The sequence below is a fragment of the Dipodomys ordii genome, unplaced genomic scaffold, assembly GCF_000151885.1.
Source record: "Dipodomys ordii isolate 6190 unplaced genomic scaffold, Dord_2.0 Scaffold4, whole genome shotgun sequence".
Taxonomy (NCBI): domain Eukaryota; kingdom Metazoa; phylum Chordata; class Mammalia; order Rodentia; family Heteromyidae; genus Dipodomys; species Dipodomys ordii.
The window spans coordinates 33,664,322-33,677,583 of record NW_012267220.1 but is presented as its reverse complement, the minus strand read 5'-3'; the positions used below and the strand labels follow the sequence as shown (position 1 = coordinate 33,677,583).

At 39.2% G+C, this 13,262-nt stretch overlaps 1 protein-coding gene across 1 annotated transcript in view; it reads right to left on the bottom strand.

Annotated features, from left to right (window-relative positions):
* Adam9 (ADAM metallopeptidase domain 9) overlaps positions 1–13,262 on the bottom strand; it is a 102,513-nt gene that overhangs the window by 52,319 nt on the left and 36,932 nt on the right. The window contains exons 9-12 of the mRNA XM_013024321.1: positions 11,263–11,348; positions 10,490–10,571; positions 9,338–9,471; positions 2,522–2,693 (exon numbers count right to left, since the gene is read on the bottom strand). Of these exons, the coding sequence (XP_012879775.1) occupies positions 2,522–2,693; positions 9,338–9,471; positions 10,490–10,571; positions 11,263–11,348 (474 nt within the window). The remainder of the gene's footprint in view (positions 1–2,521; positions 2,694–9,337; positions 9,472–10,489; positions 10,572–11,262; positions 11,349–13,262) is intronic.

Below are 13,262 nucleotides of genomic sequence, written 5' to 3'. Positions count from 1 at the left end.
ACAGAGCCTAGGCCCAGAGTTTAAGTCCCATGACTGACAAAATTTTAAAAAAAACTATTTTAAATGGTGTCATAACAACTTCCAATAGTGCATAAATTAATATCATTAAGTGGTAAGATTTAAAAAGTAACAAAAAAGGCTCATTTTTATATACTAACAATGAACTACATGAAAAGAAAATTGAGAAAAATGGCAGTTACAATAGCATCAAAATAATAAAATAATATAGTTAATGAGGTGAATGTTTTATACACTAAAAAACTATAAACAGGGGCTGGGAAGGTAGCTCAATGGTAGAGTGCTTGCCTTGCATGCATGAGGCCCTGGGTTCGATTCCTCAGCACCGCATAAGCAAACAGAAAAAAGTCAGAAGTGGCGCTGTGGCTCAAGTGGTAGAGCGCTAGCCTTGAGCTGAAGAGCTGAGGGGCAGCACCCAGGCCCAGAGTTCAGGCCCCATGACCGGACCCCCCAAAAAAAAAACTATAAACACTGTAAAAGCAATCAAAAATGATACAGATGGAATTTTTCCATTGGAAGAATACTGGTAAAATGACCACATTATTCAAAGTAATATACAGAATCAATGTACATCCTATAAAAAGCCCAATGACATTGTAAACAAGAATTACAAAAAGCAATTCTGAAATTCATAGGGAATCATAAAGGACAGGCTTCAAGTAGCAAGAGCCATCTGGAGAAAAAAGAAATACAAAGCTGAAGACATCACACTTCCTGATTACAAACTATTGAACAAAGTTACTGTAATTCAACTGTAGAGTACTGGCATAAAAATAGATATACAGAAAGAAATCCAGGCATAACAATGTCAATTCATCTTCAACAACAATGCCAAGAAGAAAGAACAGGTACAAAAAAGTCCCTTCAACAAATGGTGCTGGGAAAAGTGGATCTTCACATGCAGAAGAATGAAAATAGAACCTTGGTAGGTTTGAGGAGTTTTTGTTGTTGTTGTTGTTGTTGCTGCTGCTGTTTTTGTTTTTGTTTTTACCATATACACGAAAATGAACTGAAAATAGATTAAAGAATTTGAGCCAGGCACCCGAGGCTCATGCTTGTAATCCTAGCTATTCAGGGGGGGCTGACATCTGAGGGTCATATTTTAAAGACAGCCCAGGCAGGAAAGTCTGTGAGATTCTCATTTCCAATAAACTACCAAAAAAGCTGGAAGTAGAGCTGTGGCTCAAGTGTTAGAATGCTACCCTTGAGCAAAAAAAGCTCAAGGAACAGCACACAGGCTCTGAGTTCAAGCACCCGAACCTACCTTTAATTCAGGGGGGAGAGGGATTCATGTGTGCATTCTCTCTCTCTCTCTCTCTCTCTCTCTCTCTCTCTCTCTCTCTCTCACACACACACACACACACACACACACAATGAAATGTAGGCCTGAAATAGTAAAACACCCAGGGAAGAGTGAAGGCTTCATGATACTGGTCTTTCCAGTTCTGAAAGTTGAAACTAAGATCACAAACAGAAGCAAATATAGGCCAGTGAGACTATAACAATATAAAGTTTCACTAGAGTGAAAAAGCCAAAATGGTGAGTAGGAGTATATATTGTCAGATTATATACCTAAGAAGGGTTGATGGCTAAAATATTTTTAAAAATTCTTATGGCTAAAGTACTTTTAAATTATATGCTAGCAGACATTTCTCCATGGAAGACATACAAATAGCCATCAGGTATATGAAAAGATGTTCACTATTAGCAGTGATCATGGAAACATCAATAGAAATATCAGCCCAAGGCACAACTGATGTTACTTTTTTCATCTGTTAAGACTGCTCTAAACAACAGTAAAGCAAAGACATAAGGTGCTGGCAAGGATGTGGAGAAATGGGAACTCGTGACTGGGTTAGAATGTGAAATGCCACTAAGGAACAGTACGGGGGCACCTCAAAAAATTTAAAATCTTACTACCATATGATCAAGAAATTCCTCTTTTGCTATTTATCTAAACCAAAATCAAAATCTCAAACAGACATCTGTACTCTCATTTCTCTGTGATATTCACAGTGTCCAAGATGTGCAAACTATCTAAAATGCTTAATGACAGATGAATGAATAAAGAATACAGAAAACACACACACACACACACACACACACACACACACACACCATGGACTACTATTCAGCTTTTAAAAGATTTTATCATTTGTAAATAATACAATACAGTGTCCTTGATCACAGTGTGCTGACATAAACTAGTCACAAAGGACATGTATAAATTACTCCACTTTTGTCAGGTATGTAAAATAAATAAATAAAATAGGATACTACATTTTTCCTTTGGGTTCCAAACTGATGGCATGATTAGAGCTATATTCTGAGAAGCAGAAGGTGACAAATCCCCAGTGACACATCCACTCAGACAAAACAATTATCCCCTCCTTGCCACTAAACTTTCTATTAGTTACTATGCCAGAGTCACCCAAAACCAACCATTTTATTTTTGCAAATCTCATGATAATTTCCTAAAGCAAAAATGAAAATTAAAACTGACCTTTGGTGAGCCACAGTCACATTCTTCCCCAGGGTCCACCAATTTGTTACCACAGGATGGGGCACTGTAGGCTTCATCAGGCTTTGGAATATTGAGAAGGCAGTTTCCTCCTTTATTTAAAGTTAACTTCTCAAAGTCATCAGCACTGCAACTGCTAAAGTTCCTGGAGCCTCTATAATAAATATTTTAAAAAGATTTTATGTTATGGGTGTTGCAATTTTGAATACTGTGTAGGGGAGTATTGTATAATGAGACAGAGACAGACAGAGAAAGAGATACTAGATACACTGACATTCAAACTCAAGGCCTCATACTCGCTCAGCTTACATACTCAGTGGTGCTCCACCAACTTGGCCATGCCTCCAATCTGGCTTTTTGCTGGTTATACTAGAAACTGAATCTCATGGACTTTTCTACCTGGGCTGGTTCTGAACCATGATCTCCTTGAATAGCAAGGATTACAGGTGTGAGGCAATGATACCTGGCTCATTTTGAAAATTTTAAGTCATATCTTTAAGCAATCTCATAATCAACAGGGAAATACAAAATGTTTGCTCGGGTGAAACTTATCAAGAAAAGAAGAGATAAGCCTAAGCAAGGGTGTGAAGAAAGAAAATACTATGTTCCATTGGGAATGCAGACTGACACTGCTAGTGAGGCAAACAGTGAGACTGAGACTTCTAAAGTTAACAACAAACTATGTATGACTTGTCTCCCCTGGACACCAACCCAACAGAAATGAATCACCACCTCATAAAGGCTTCTGTGTTCCCCTGATCAGTGTTACTCATGATTACCAAGACATGGAAACAACCTCACTGTCCACCAATGGAAAGATGCGTGGTGTGTGTTTGGGTGGTGTGTGTGTATGTGATTATATTATATATATACATGTCTGTATATATATAATATACATATTATATTATATATACACACACAAATATATAGTGGAATTTTACTCAGTCTTATAAAAAGAGGTTCCACCACTACCACAGGAATAAACATAGAGGATGTTATGGTAAATAAAATGAAACACACACCAAATAAAAATCTCATAATCTTAAAGATAAAATATTTTTAAAAGTCACACAGAGAATATAAAGCAGCAGTCATGGTTAGCAGGAGAGGAAATGGGAAAATACAGGTCAAAGGATACACAGTATGCACATAAATAAGATAAATAATTCTCAGGATCTAACGTACAATATGTAGACTAGAGCTAATATACTGATTTTTTTTGGCAAAAAGAGTATATTTTAGATGCTCTTGAACCAAAGAAAAAAAGGGTATATGTAGGATGATGGATATGTTCACCTGCCAGACAACAGTAGCCCTTTTATCAGGCCATGCCAGGCATGATGGTGTATGTCTATAATCACACCACTTGGGAGGCAGAAGTTTGAGGCCAGCTTGGGATACATAGAGAAACTCTGTCTCAAAAGCAAACCAACCCACATATTATATTGTTCAACACATGTATAGATAATATAGACACTTTTATTGACACATATACACACACACAAACACACATTCCCCCCTCCAAAGGAATTTGGAGCTCTCAAGAATCTTATTCCTATCAGCTTGAGCCATGGTGGCATGAGAGCTGGGAGTGGACAGTATATTACTTAAGAGTTCTTGAGGAAGGGTCTCTATCTACAGCTGGGTGTTTTGAAGATCCCAACAGCTATAAAACAGATCCTCTTGGTGAGACTCTTGCCCTGAGTAAACACATGGCACTCTTGGTTGCTAACAAGTCTCCAGGGAAGTAGACAGCCCTGGCTCTAGACTACTAGAATAAGAAAGCATTATCTAGACTATTTGGTACTGTTTTCTACTTTTGACAACAGTCTGGATGTGAGATATTGGATATATTTAATAGAATGGCTTGCAGAGAATGAAAGGAGAAAAACGTGAGCAAGCAACTATTCTGACAAAGTATACACAAAGACAAAATTCTGACTCATGGGAAGAAAAGATCTACCATGAGTTTTGTGATAATAACACACATGTTAGTATTCTTTTATCTTGATTTCTTTTTTTTTGGCAGTACTAGGATTCGAACTGAAGACTTTGCCCTTGCAAGGCAAGTGCTACATCATTTGAGCCACATCCTCAACCTTTATTGGTTTAGGTTTAGCCTGGACCACCATGTTCCTTCCTACATCTTACTGGGAAAACTGCTAGAGATGGAGTTTTGCTAGCTCCCTAACCAGGCTGGCCTGGAAGAATAATCCTCTAGATCTCTGCCTCCCCCACAGTTGAAGATTACAGGCTATAAGCCACCATGCCTGGCTCTTTCTTGCCAATCTTAAGGACATTATTGAATGAGTTCTTTCATGCAACCTGCCATCCACTGTCCGTTTATATAAGACATTTTCCTTGGTAAACAGGGTAAAGATGAGAACATAGCAGACAGTAACTGCCCAGAGGCCATCAGGTTCCAGTGAGTGAAATAGATTACAAGTAATTAAGTAGATTAGTTGAAGTATTAGAAGGAGGTCAGTGATGGAGGGGAAACTCGAGGGAGTAAGGGTGACAGCTAAGTAATGGTGGTGGTGAGTACAATATTAGGACAGCAAACAATGAAGCACGCAATTCAAACATTATGACCTTTCAATCAGATTAGACTGGATTAGATGTCTGCCCTGGAGCAGAAGAAGCATCAGCAGCTTGTTCAGAGAAAACTTTCTAGGAAAATAAGGGTGGGGAGAAGGTGAGAGGGAACAGGAAATGCTGAGAACAAAATTGGGAATGGGCTACAACAAAAATGTGGCTTTCTTAACTACTGGGGATATGGGGGCCTTGGGAGTAGGCGATGAGAAGAGCAGAAATTGCTGACAGGACAAATGACTAGACTTCTGCTAACAGGTTATCTTGGGAGGCTGAATTCACAGGAAGAAGGCAAGGGAGCTCTTCCTGAAATCCAGTCACAGGGGAAATGAATCACAATGAGTGAGCAGGGAGGAACTGGACTGCCCAGAACTTAAAGGCTAACTCCAAGGCTACAGTGCTGAGATGGCAGAAGAAAGGAGGAAGCACTAACTACTACTACAGGGGATGTTAGCAAAATGAGTCCCTTCCCATAGCTTAGTCCACCCCCCTTCCCTTCTCCACAGCTTAGCATGCTCCCTTCCTAGGCAGCACTAGGCCCAAGTAGTAAAGGCAGTAAATAATCAACTTTCAACCCCCTTTACCTTGGGTTGGCACTTCTATGGGGCAGCTACCACCATGTAAGGCAACAAGAGCCCCTTAGAGTGACCTTCAGGTCTGGACAGTTGCAGGACCCCTTATCTACTACTTGGATGGCAGCCATAAATCCTAGTCTGACATGATGAAGCCCCTGGCCCACACATCCACACCAGGGTCTCCGCCTCCTTGCCCCATCTAGCCCCTCCTAAACCTCCTAAGTTATATAGGTCACCTCAGATAACAGCGGTTGCTTCTTCTCAGTTCTCCCTTGTGAGAAGGAGTCTTGCCAACCCCCTTTCCTGACAATAAACCTTTCTTTGTTCTCTGTATGTGGATATCTCCATGGTTCTCTGGTAGAGTCTAATTAATCTTAATTCTGCTTACAGGGAAGACAAAGGGAAATGAAGGTTTAGGAAAGATTAAGAACAGTGTCAGACTATTAGATATCAAGTAAAAATGTTGAGCTCATAATATGGAATCATTCTTTGATAAACAAGGAAACATCCACTTAAACAAAGACTTGTAATTATTTACTTCCTGTTGTTGATTGTGGTTAGTTCTGTGCCTGCCCAGGCAATGTTTTCTCTAAGAACAGTAATTAAACAATAGCGATAGGAGTTGTGCAGTAGACTATCCTACACCTAAGTCCTTCATCACAACCCTCAAGTCTCTCACTTGTAAAAGGTTACTTTTGAAATAAGCTTATTATTTAGTAGTTGGAACACATTTTCTCATAAACAATGTTTGAATGCCCGAGTCTAGAGCCATTTATCAAAAAAAAAAAAAAAAAGTATGTTTTACTCACCATAAAGTTCTGAAAATCCTAACAAAATCAGAGAGGCTAAATCAAAATTTAGCCTCCAAAGATCTAGTCATTTGTCCTGTCAGCAATTTCTGCTCTTCTCATCGCCTACTCCCAAGATCCCCATATCCCCAGTAGTTAAGAAAGCCACATTTTTGTTGTAGCCCATTCCCAACTTTGTTCTCAGCATTTCCTGTTCCCTCTCACCTTCTCCCCACCCTTATTTTCCTTGAAGGTTTTCTCTGAACAAGCTGTTGATGCTTCTTCTGCTTCAGGGCAGACATCTAATCTGGTCTAATCTGATTGAAAGGTCATACTGTTTGAAGTTCCTGCTTCACTGTTTGCTGTCCTTCTAACATTGTACTCACCACCACCATTACTCAGCCATCATCCAAGGAAATTAACAAACACGCCCTAATTTGGCGTACAGTACAGTTCGAGGCAACAATGGAGACATTCCTTGGTAGCAGTCCCTGGCTGAGAAAGAAATAAGAAAAATGATCTTTCTCCATACTTGGCTTGACTAACTGTAGAAATATTTCTACCCTCTACCTATCATCTCTAGACTTCAGTATTTAATTCAGAATATTTCCTTTCTTTTTTTCACTTCTGGGTAAGTTCCCAAAAATACTCCCTAAAAAAGATAGACAATAAGGGCAAACTGACCTACCAGGATGTGATTTCTTTTTTAAATCAAACGTCACTTAGAATTCATTGCTTATATTATTACTCATTATTTCTGTGAGTAATCTGAAAACAACCAGAACATATTTTCACTATTACTATTCTGAAGGCACTAGCCTGGAATTGAAGGAGCCCTGAACATTCGCCTGACAAACTCCATTTGTCCATGTTGACTTTGTTTCTTGAGTCTCTCTCCCCACAGGGTCACCTCAGAGCTTCAGGATGGACACCTCCATCCCACTGCTACCCGAGCCCTCTCAAACTTATATGTTCCCACTCTATTTTATTCCACAGAGCCTCCCACCTCCTACATTCTATATTACTGATTTATTTAGTTGTCATATTGATACTTTGTCGCCTAAAAAAAAAAAAAAAACCTCAACTTCTTCAAAGACAAGTACCCAAAACAAAGCCTAGCATATTACAAGGCTCAATAAACAACTGGAAAGTAAGCGATTAATATAAGTACACTCGTAAAGATTCTTCTACCAGCATAAACTCCACTACAGAATCGTTTCAATCCCTTTCTTAACTCTAATGCTCTTCTTTCCATGCCAAGCTCACTGTGGCTCCTTACAATTGATCCTTTTCCTGACTTCTTACCTGCCTCAACTTTCCACCAAGGAAACTTATTTCCCTTCCAACAGGAACTCTTTTACAAACATAGGACTTTTCTTATATATGAAAGGCTCTTTTTCATCAGCACCACTGGAATTCTATTTTGGAGCCTGTCTATTTTGGAGCCTAGTATTTGCTGGAAAACTAAATCTTGCTTAAGCATTTGCTAGAACTTCCTCTGAACACTAGGACTGAGTAGTAGAATATCTATTACTCTTTGCTTCAAGAGGCTAGGGGTTAAGAAAAGAGTAAACACTTGGGGCCACTGATATTCCCACAGGAATCATCTAATTTTAAACCAAGTTTACTCCACACACACAGTGCTTCAGCTATGAAATTAGGAAAGAACCTTACGTTACAATGAAGCTAAGTCAGAAAAGGGCGCAACACCCTTACACCTTCCATTGTCATTATTTTAGGAATGAAGATTAGCTCATAAGCTCTGGGAACAGACTACCTCAATGTAAATCCAGTCAGCTATTTGGGAATATGTTCTTAACCATAATGGACAAAGTCCTTACAATTCCTTAGATTGATCAATGAATGAGTTGATACCAAATAATGTCGTCATAAAAAGAGCTTTACAAATGTTCACTATTCCTTTCCTCTTCTCTGGATTGCTTCTGGCATTTATGTCCATGAGAGTTAACAGGAAGATGTCAGGTTTTCTATATGCTTAAGGTGGTAATGCAGTATGTTCTCAAATTTGTGAGGAAATCCTTTGTTCAGTCATCAATCTAGTCCAACCTGCACTGACACAAGCAGTTAGTTTTCCACATTCCGATATTTTTTTGTCCTATCAACTGGTTTTTAGAAGAGTATACCTATGTACCTATGTCAATACAAGTTTTTCTTAAGGGGCTAGGAAGGTGGCTCAGTGGTAGAGTGTTTGCCTTGCATGCATGAGGCCCTGGGTTCAATTCCTCAGCACCACATAAGCAAAAAGAAAAAAGCCAGAAGTGGCACTGTGGCTCAAGCGGTAGAGCACTAGCCTTGAGCTGAAGAGCTGAGGGACAGCGTCCAGGCCCAGAGTTCAGGCCCCACGACCGGACCAAATATTAAAATTAAAAAATAAATGTTTCTTAAACCTTTTTGGGATTATTTAATTAAAAAACAAACTTCTCATTGGTATATTTCATAGAATCAGGAAAACATGAGTATTCCCTCAGAAACATCATTATGCAATACCAAATTAAGAAGAAAGAACTGGCTAAGTGCTGGTAGTTCACACTTGTAATCTTTGCTACTCAGGAGGCTGAGAGCTGATGATCAAGGCTTGAGCCAGCCCTGGCACAAAAATCCATGAAACTCTTATCTCCAATTAACCACCAAAAAACTGAAAGTGAACCTATGGCTCCAGTGGTAGGGGAGAGCTTTATCTTGAGAGATAAAGCTAAGGGACAATACACAGCCCAGGCCCTGAGTTCAAGCCCCAGTACCAGCACATACACACACACAAACACACACGAAGAACAACAACAACAAAAACAAGAAAAAGAAGGAAAAAAAACTGGGTTACTCACGAAGCTCCAGAATTCATGATACAGCTCTTTGCTCCACAGAAGCAATCTCTCCCATCATCATGATTCATCCCCAGGTTATGGCCCAGTTCATGAGCAACAATGGATGCAAATGTTTCCACATTGATTTGTCCAAACTGTCCAAATACAGGAAGGTGTTGATAAATTTATGAACGAAGACAAGATGTTTTACTTCTTTTCACAAAAAGAAATGTATCCACAATGAGGTTGCCAGCCTATATGATAAGTCAAGCATCCAGCAATGGTCTTTGTACATTCTAGTCTATTATAGAATAGGTATGGTCATGAAAAAAAAAAATAGGTATGGTCATGAAGATAGATTCTTTTTGTTTGTTTGTACGAGTACAAGGCCTTGAACTCATGTCCTGTATTTTCACTTAAGGCTGACACTCTACCAAGTGAGCCACATCTGCACTTCTAGCTTTGTGAAGGTTAAGTGAAGACAAGAGTTTTAGACAGGCAGCAGTGGCTTATGGCCATAATCCTAGCTATACAGGAGGCTGAGATTTGAGGATCGTGGTTTGAAGCCAGCCTAGGCAGGAAAATCTATGAGACTCTTATCTCCAATTAACTACCAAAAAGCTGGAAGTGGAGCTATGCCTCAAGTAGTAGAGTGCTAGCCTTGAGCATAAAACCCTCAGGGACAACATCCAGGCCCAGCACAAAAAAAAAAGAAAAAGAAAAAGAAGAAAAGAAAAGAAAAGAATCTCATGGACTTTTCTGCCTAGGCTTGTTTTGAATAGCAATCCTCAGATCTCAGCCTCCAGAGTAGCTAGGATTACAGGCATGAGCCAGCAGTACCTGGCTTGTATGGATTCTTTAAGCAATAGATTAGCCACTTTAGCACCAATAGATTGTTCTTTGTGGTATATGGGGAAAAATTAACTGATTCCATTTTAATTATCTGAAATAGGCCCTATTTCCTCATACACAAAAAGGTAAAAAAAAAAAAAAGATAACACATGATAAATATTAGAAAACATGATCCAGTCTATAGAAATACAATACATCTGCCACTCCTACTGTTTCCTCATATTTAAAATATTGTTTGAAAAGTGAGTCAGAAGTAGAGTCAACAGATGCTGAGATTGTCCTAATGCATACATACAAAGCTGAGTGTGAAGAATAACCTACCACATTAATCCCGCCTGCATGGCTCCTTGAACACACAGTCCCCACAAACGCCATTCCCGCAGTCCCACCAAAGCCTTTCTTTCTAAATGAAAAGACAAAAGTTATATAGTACACTTTGGGGGAAAAAAAAGAAAAGGAATACTTAGTCCTATTTCTGTAAGAAATCTTACTTGCATTGACAGAACCAACACAAATTGGAAGAAAAAGAGCAAAGAGAAATAGTACTTTAGAATCACAATACAGTTCTGCCTTCTATCCTTTCTATGATCCCAGAAAATAGGGTTAACGCTATAAGTCCGTTTTAAAATGTTTTTTCTGAACAAATGATAACCTTTAGATACAAAGTCAAGACTTTGGGGTTTTTGTTTGCTTTTGTGGGTTTGTTTGAGGGATTATCTTCTTCTGGATAAAAACCTTTTTGAAAATTAATTACAATTACTTACTCAACAAACTTCAGTGAGGAGATAGTAGATACAATGTCACTTGCTCAAGGAAGCTGTAAGGCTCTGTCATAACAGAAGTCACTATGCTTCCCACGCTGTTCCTCACACATGCCCAAGCCACAGCTGTCTGAGACCTTTTCCCTTTGCCGGGAACTCTCTTTCACAAGCCTATTCCCTGGCCTCATTCAGGTCTTTACACAAAAGTCAACTCAGTGAGACATGCCCTGCCAGGTGAAATCAAACTTCAACCTCCTTCCACCAGTACATTTACATTTTACACACACTTTTACTGTTTACTCACCATTTATCACCCCTTAACAAACTACAAACACATATGAGTATTGTTCATGGCAAATCTCTTCCATTAGAATATGAATTCCATATTCAGTATTATGATTATTGCTAACTCCCAGTACCTAAGGATGAAAAAATATCTTTAAAATGAATAGACAAATCCTCCTCCAGAGCATCTGACTAGCCTGACATAAAGGGGTTACCAAGAAAACATCCCAATCAGAACATGCTAGAGCAAACTCTACAGCAGTCAAAAGCCAACATGTGCTCAAAGCTTTTAGTTCAAATGACTGAGGATCATCATCAAACATCTGAGACCTGTCTATAATGAGACTGACAGAGACGAAAGAGGAGAGAAAAGACAGACTGGCAGGAATGCCTGTCCCTCTTGGTCTTCTATTAAACCAGGGAATTCTTTTTGGAATACTTGAATGTACAACTTCACTGAAAATTATTTAACCACATCAGAATGAAGCCCCTGTGGTTATGCTGATAGGAAGACCTATCCAGGCATTTGTTTTGCTTTAAATCAACCCATATTCACAAGAGAAAAACAGCAAAAGAAATCAAATTAATGGGAATAAGTTCCAAGGAGCAGTACAAGAAACCCAACAGCTGAAATAAAATGAGCTATAAATCTATAAGAAAAATCCCTAAAACTGAAGCATATTGGTTCCCATAATGAAATTACCCACTGAAAACAATCAATAAGTGATGTTAAACTTAAAAGGCTGGAAGTGTTGGGTGCCAGAGGCTCACATCTGTAATTCTAGCTACTCAAAAGGCTAAAATCTGAGGGTTATGGTTTGAAGCCAGGTCAGGGAGGAGAGACCATGAGACTCTTATCTCCAATTAACCACCAGAAAGGCAGAAGGGTAGCTGTCTATGGCTCAAGTGATACAATGTCAGCCTTAAATGAAAAATAGCTAATAGACAATTCCCAGGCCAGTTCAAGCCATAGAATCAGCAACAACAAAAACACCTGAGAACCAAATTTCCACTTAAGATGAATGATGAAGAGTAGAGGCTACAGGCAAAAAAACAGGAATCAGAGTTGCTTTTCAATGCCTTCAGAATATAAAGAAACAAGGTTCCATGCCTAGAGTTCTATACTCAGCCAAATAATCCATTAAAGATACAGAAACTAACTAGAACACACACCTCTGAAAGATGGAGGATAATCAGAGCTCAAACTGAGATGATCTTTAAATTCTGTTCTAAGATTATGAAGACATATTTTCAGGTATGCAAGAGGTCACTTTCAGAACCTTTCAAAGAAACAACTAGAAAACATTCTACACCAAAATGAGGAAGTACACTCAAGAAAGAGGAAGGACAGAGGCCAAAAGTACGGGGAAATCCATCTCAGAAGATCAGGTTTATGATCACAAACTCATGTTCCACCCTAAGCACAAACTAAGCTTTCCTCACATAAACAAATGCCCCCAAACCTTAGAGCTTTTCATTCTAATACCAGGACCTTTTTGAAAATTATTTTCCTTATAAGCACAGGAAGGAACTTCCTGAACAGAGTCCCAGGGTCACAACAAATTGGAGAGAGACTTGACAAATGGGATTACCTTAAAATAAAAAGTTTTTGCACAGCTAAAGCTATAGCAACCAAGCTAGAAAGACAACCAACTAATTGGAAAAAATATTTACCAGCAGTATATCAGACAAGGGGTTAATATCCAGTATATACAGGGAACTCAAGAAACTAATCCCTCCCGAACCTAACAAACCAATTACTAAATGGGCAAGGGAACTAAAGAGAGACTTCTCAGAAGAAGAGATAAAAATGGCAAAGAAAGGGCTCAGAAGGTGGCTCAGTGGTAAGAGTGCTTGTCTTGCATGCATGAGGCCCTGGGTTCGATTCCTCAGCACAACATAAGCAGGAAAAAAAAAGCCGGAAGTGGTGCTATGGCTCAAGTGGTAGTGTGCTAGCCTTGAGCTGAAGAGCTGAGGGACAGCGCCCAGGCCCAGAGTTCAGGCCCCACGACCGGACCCAAAAACAAAAAAATGGCAAAGAAACACAT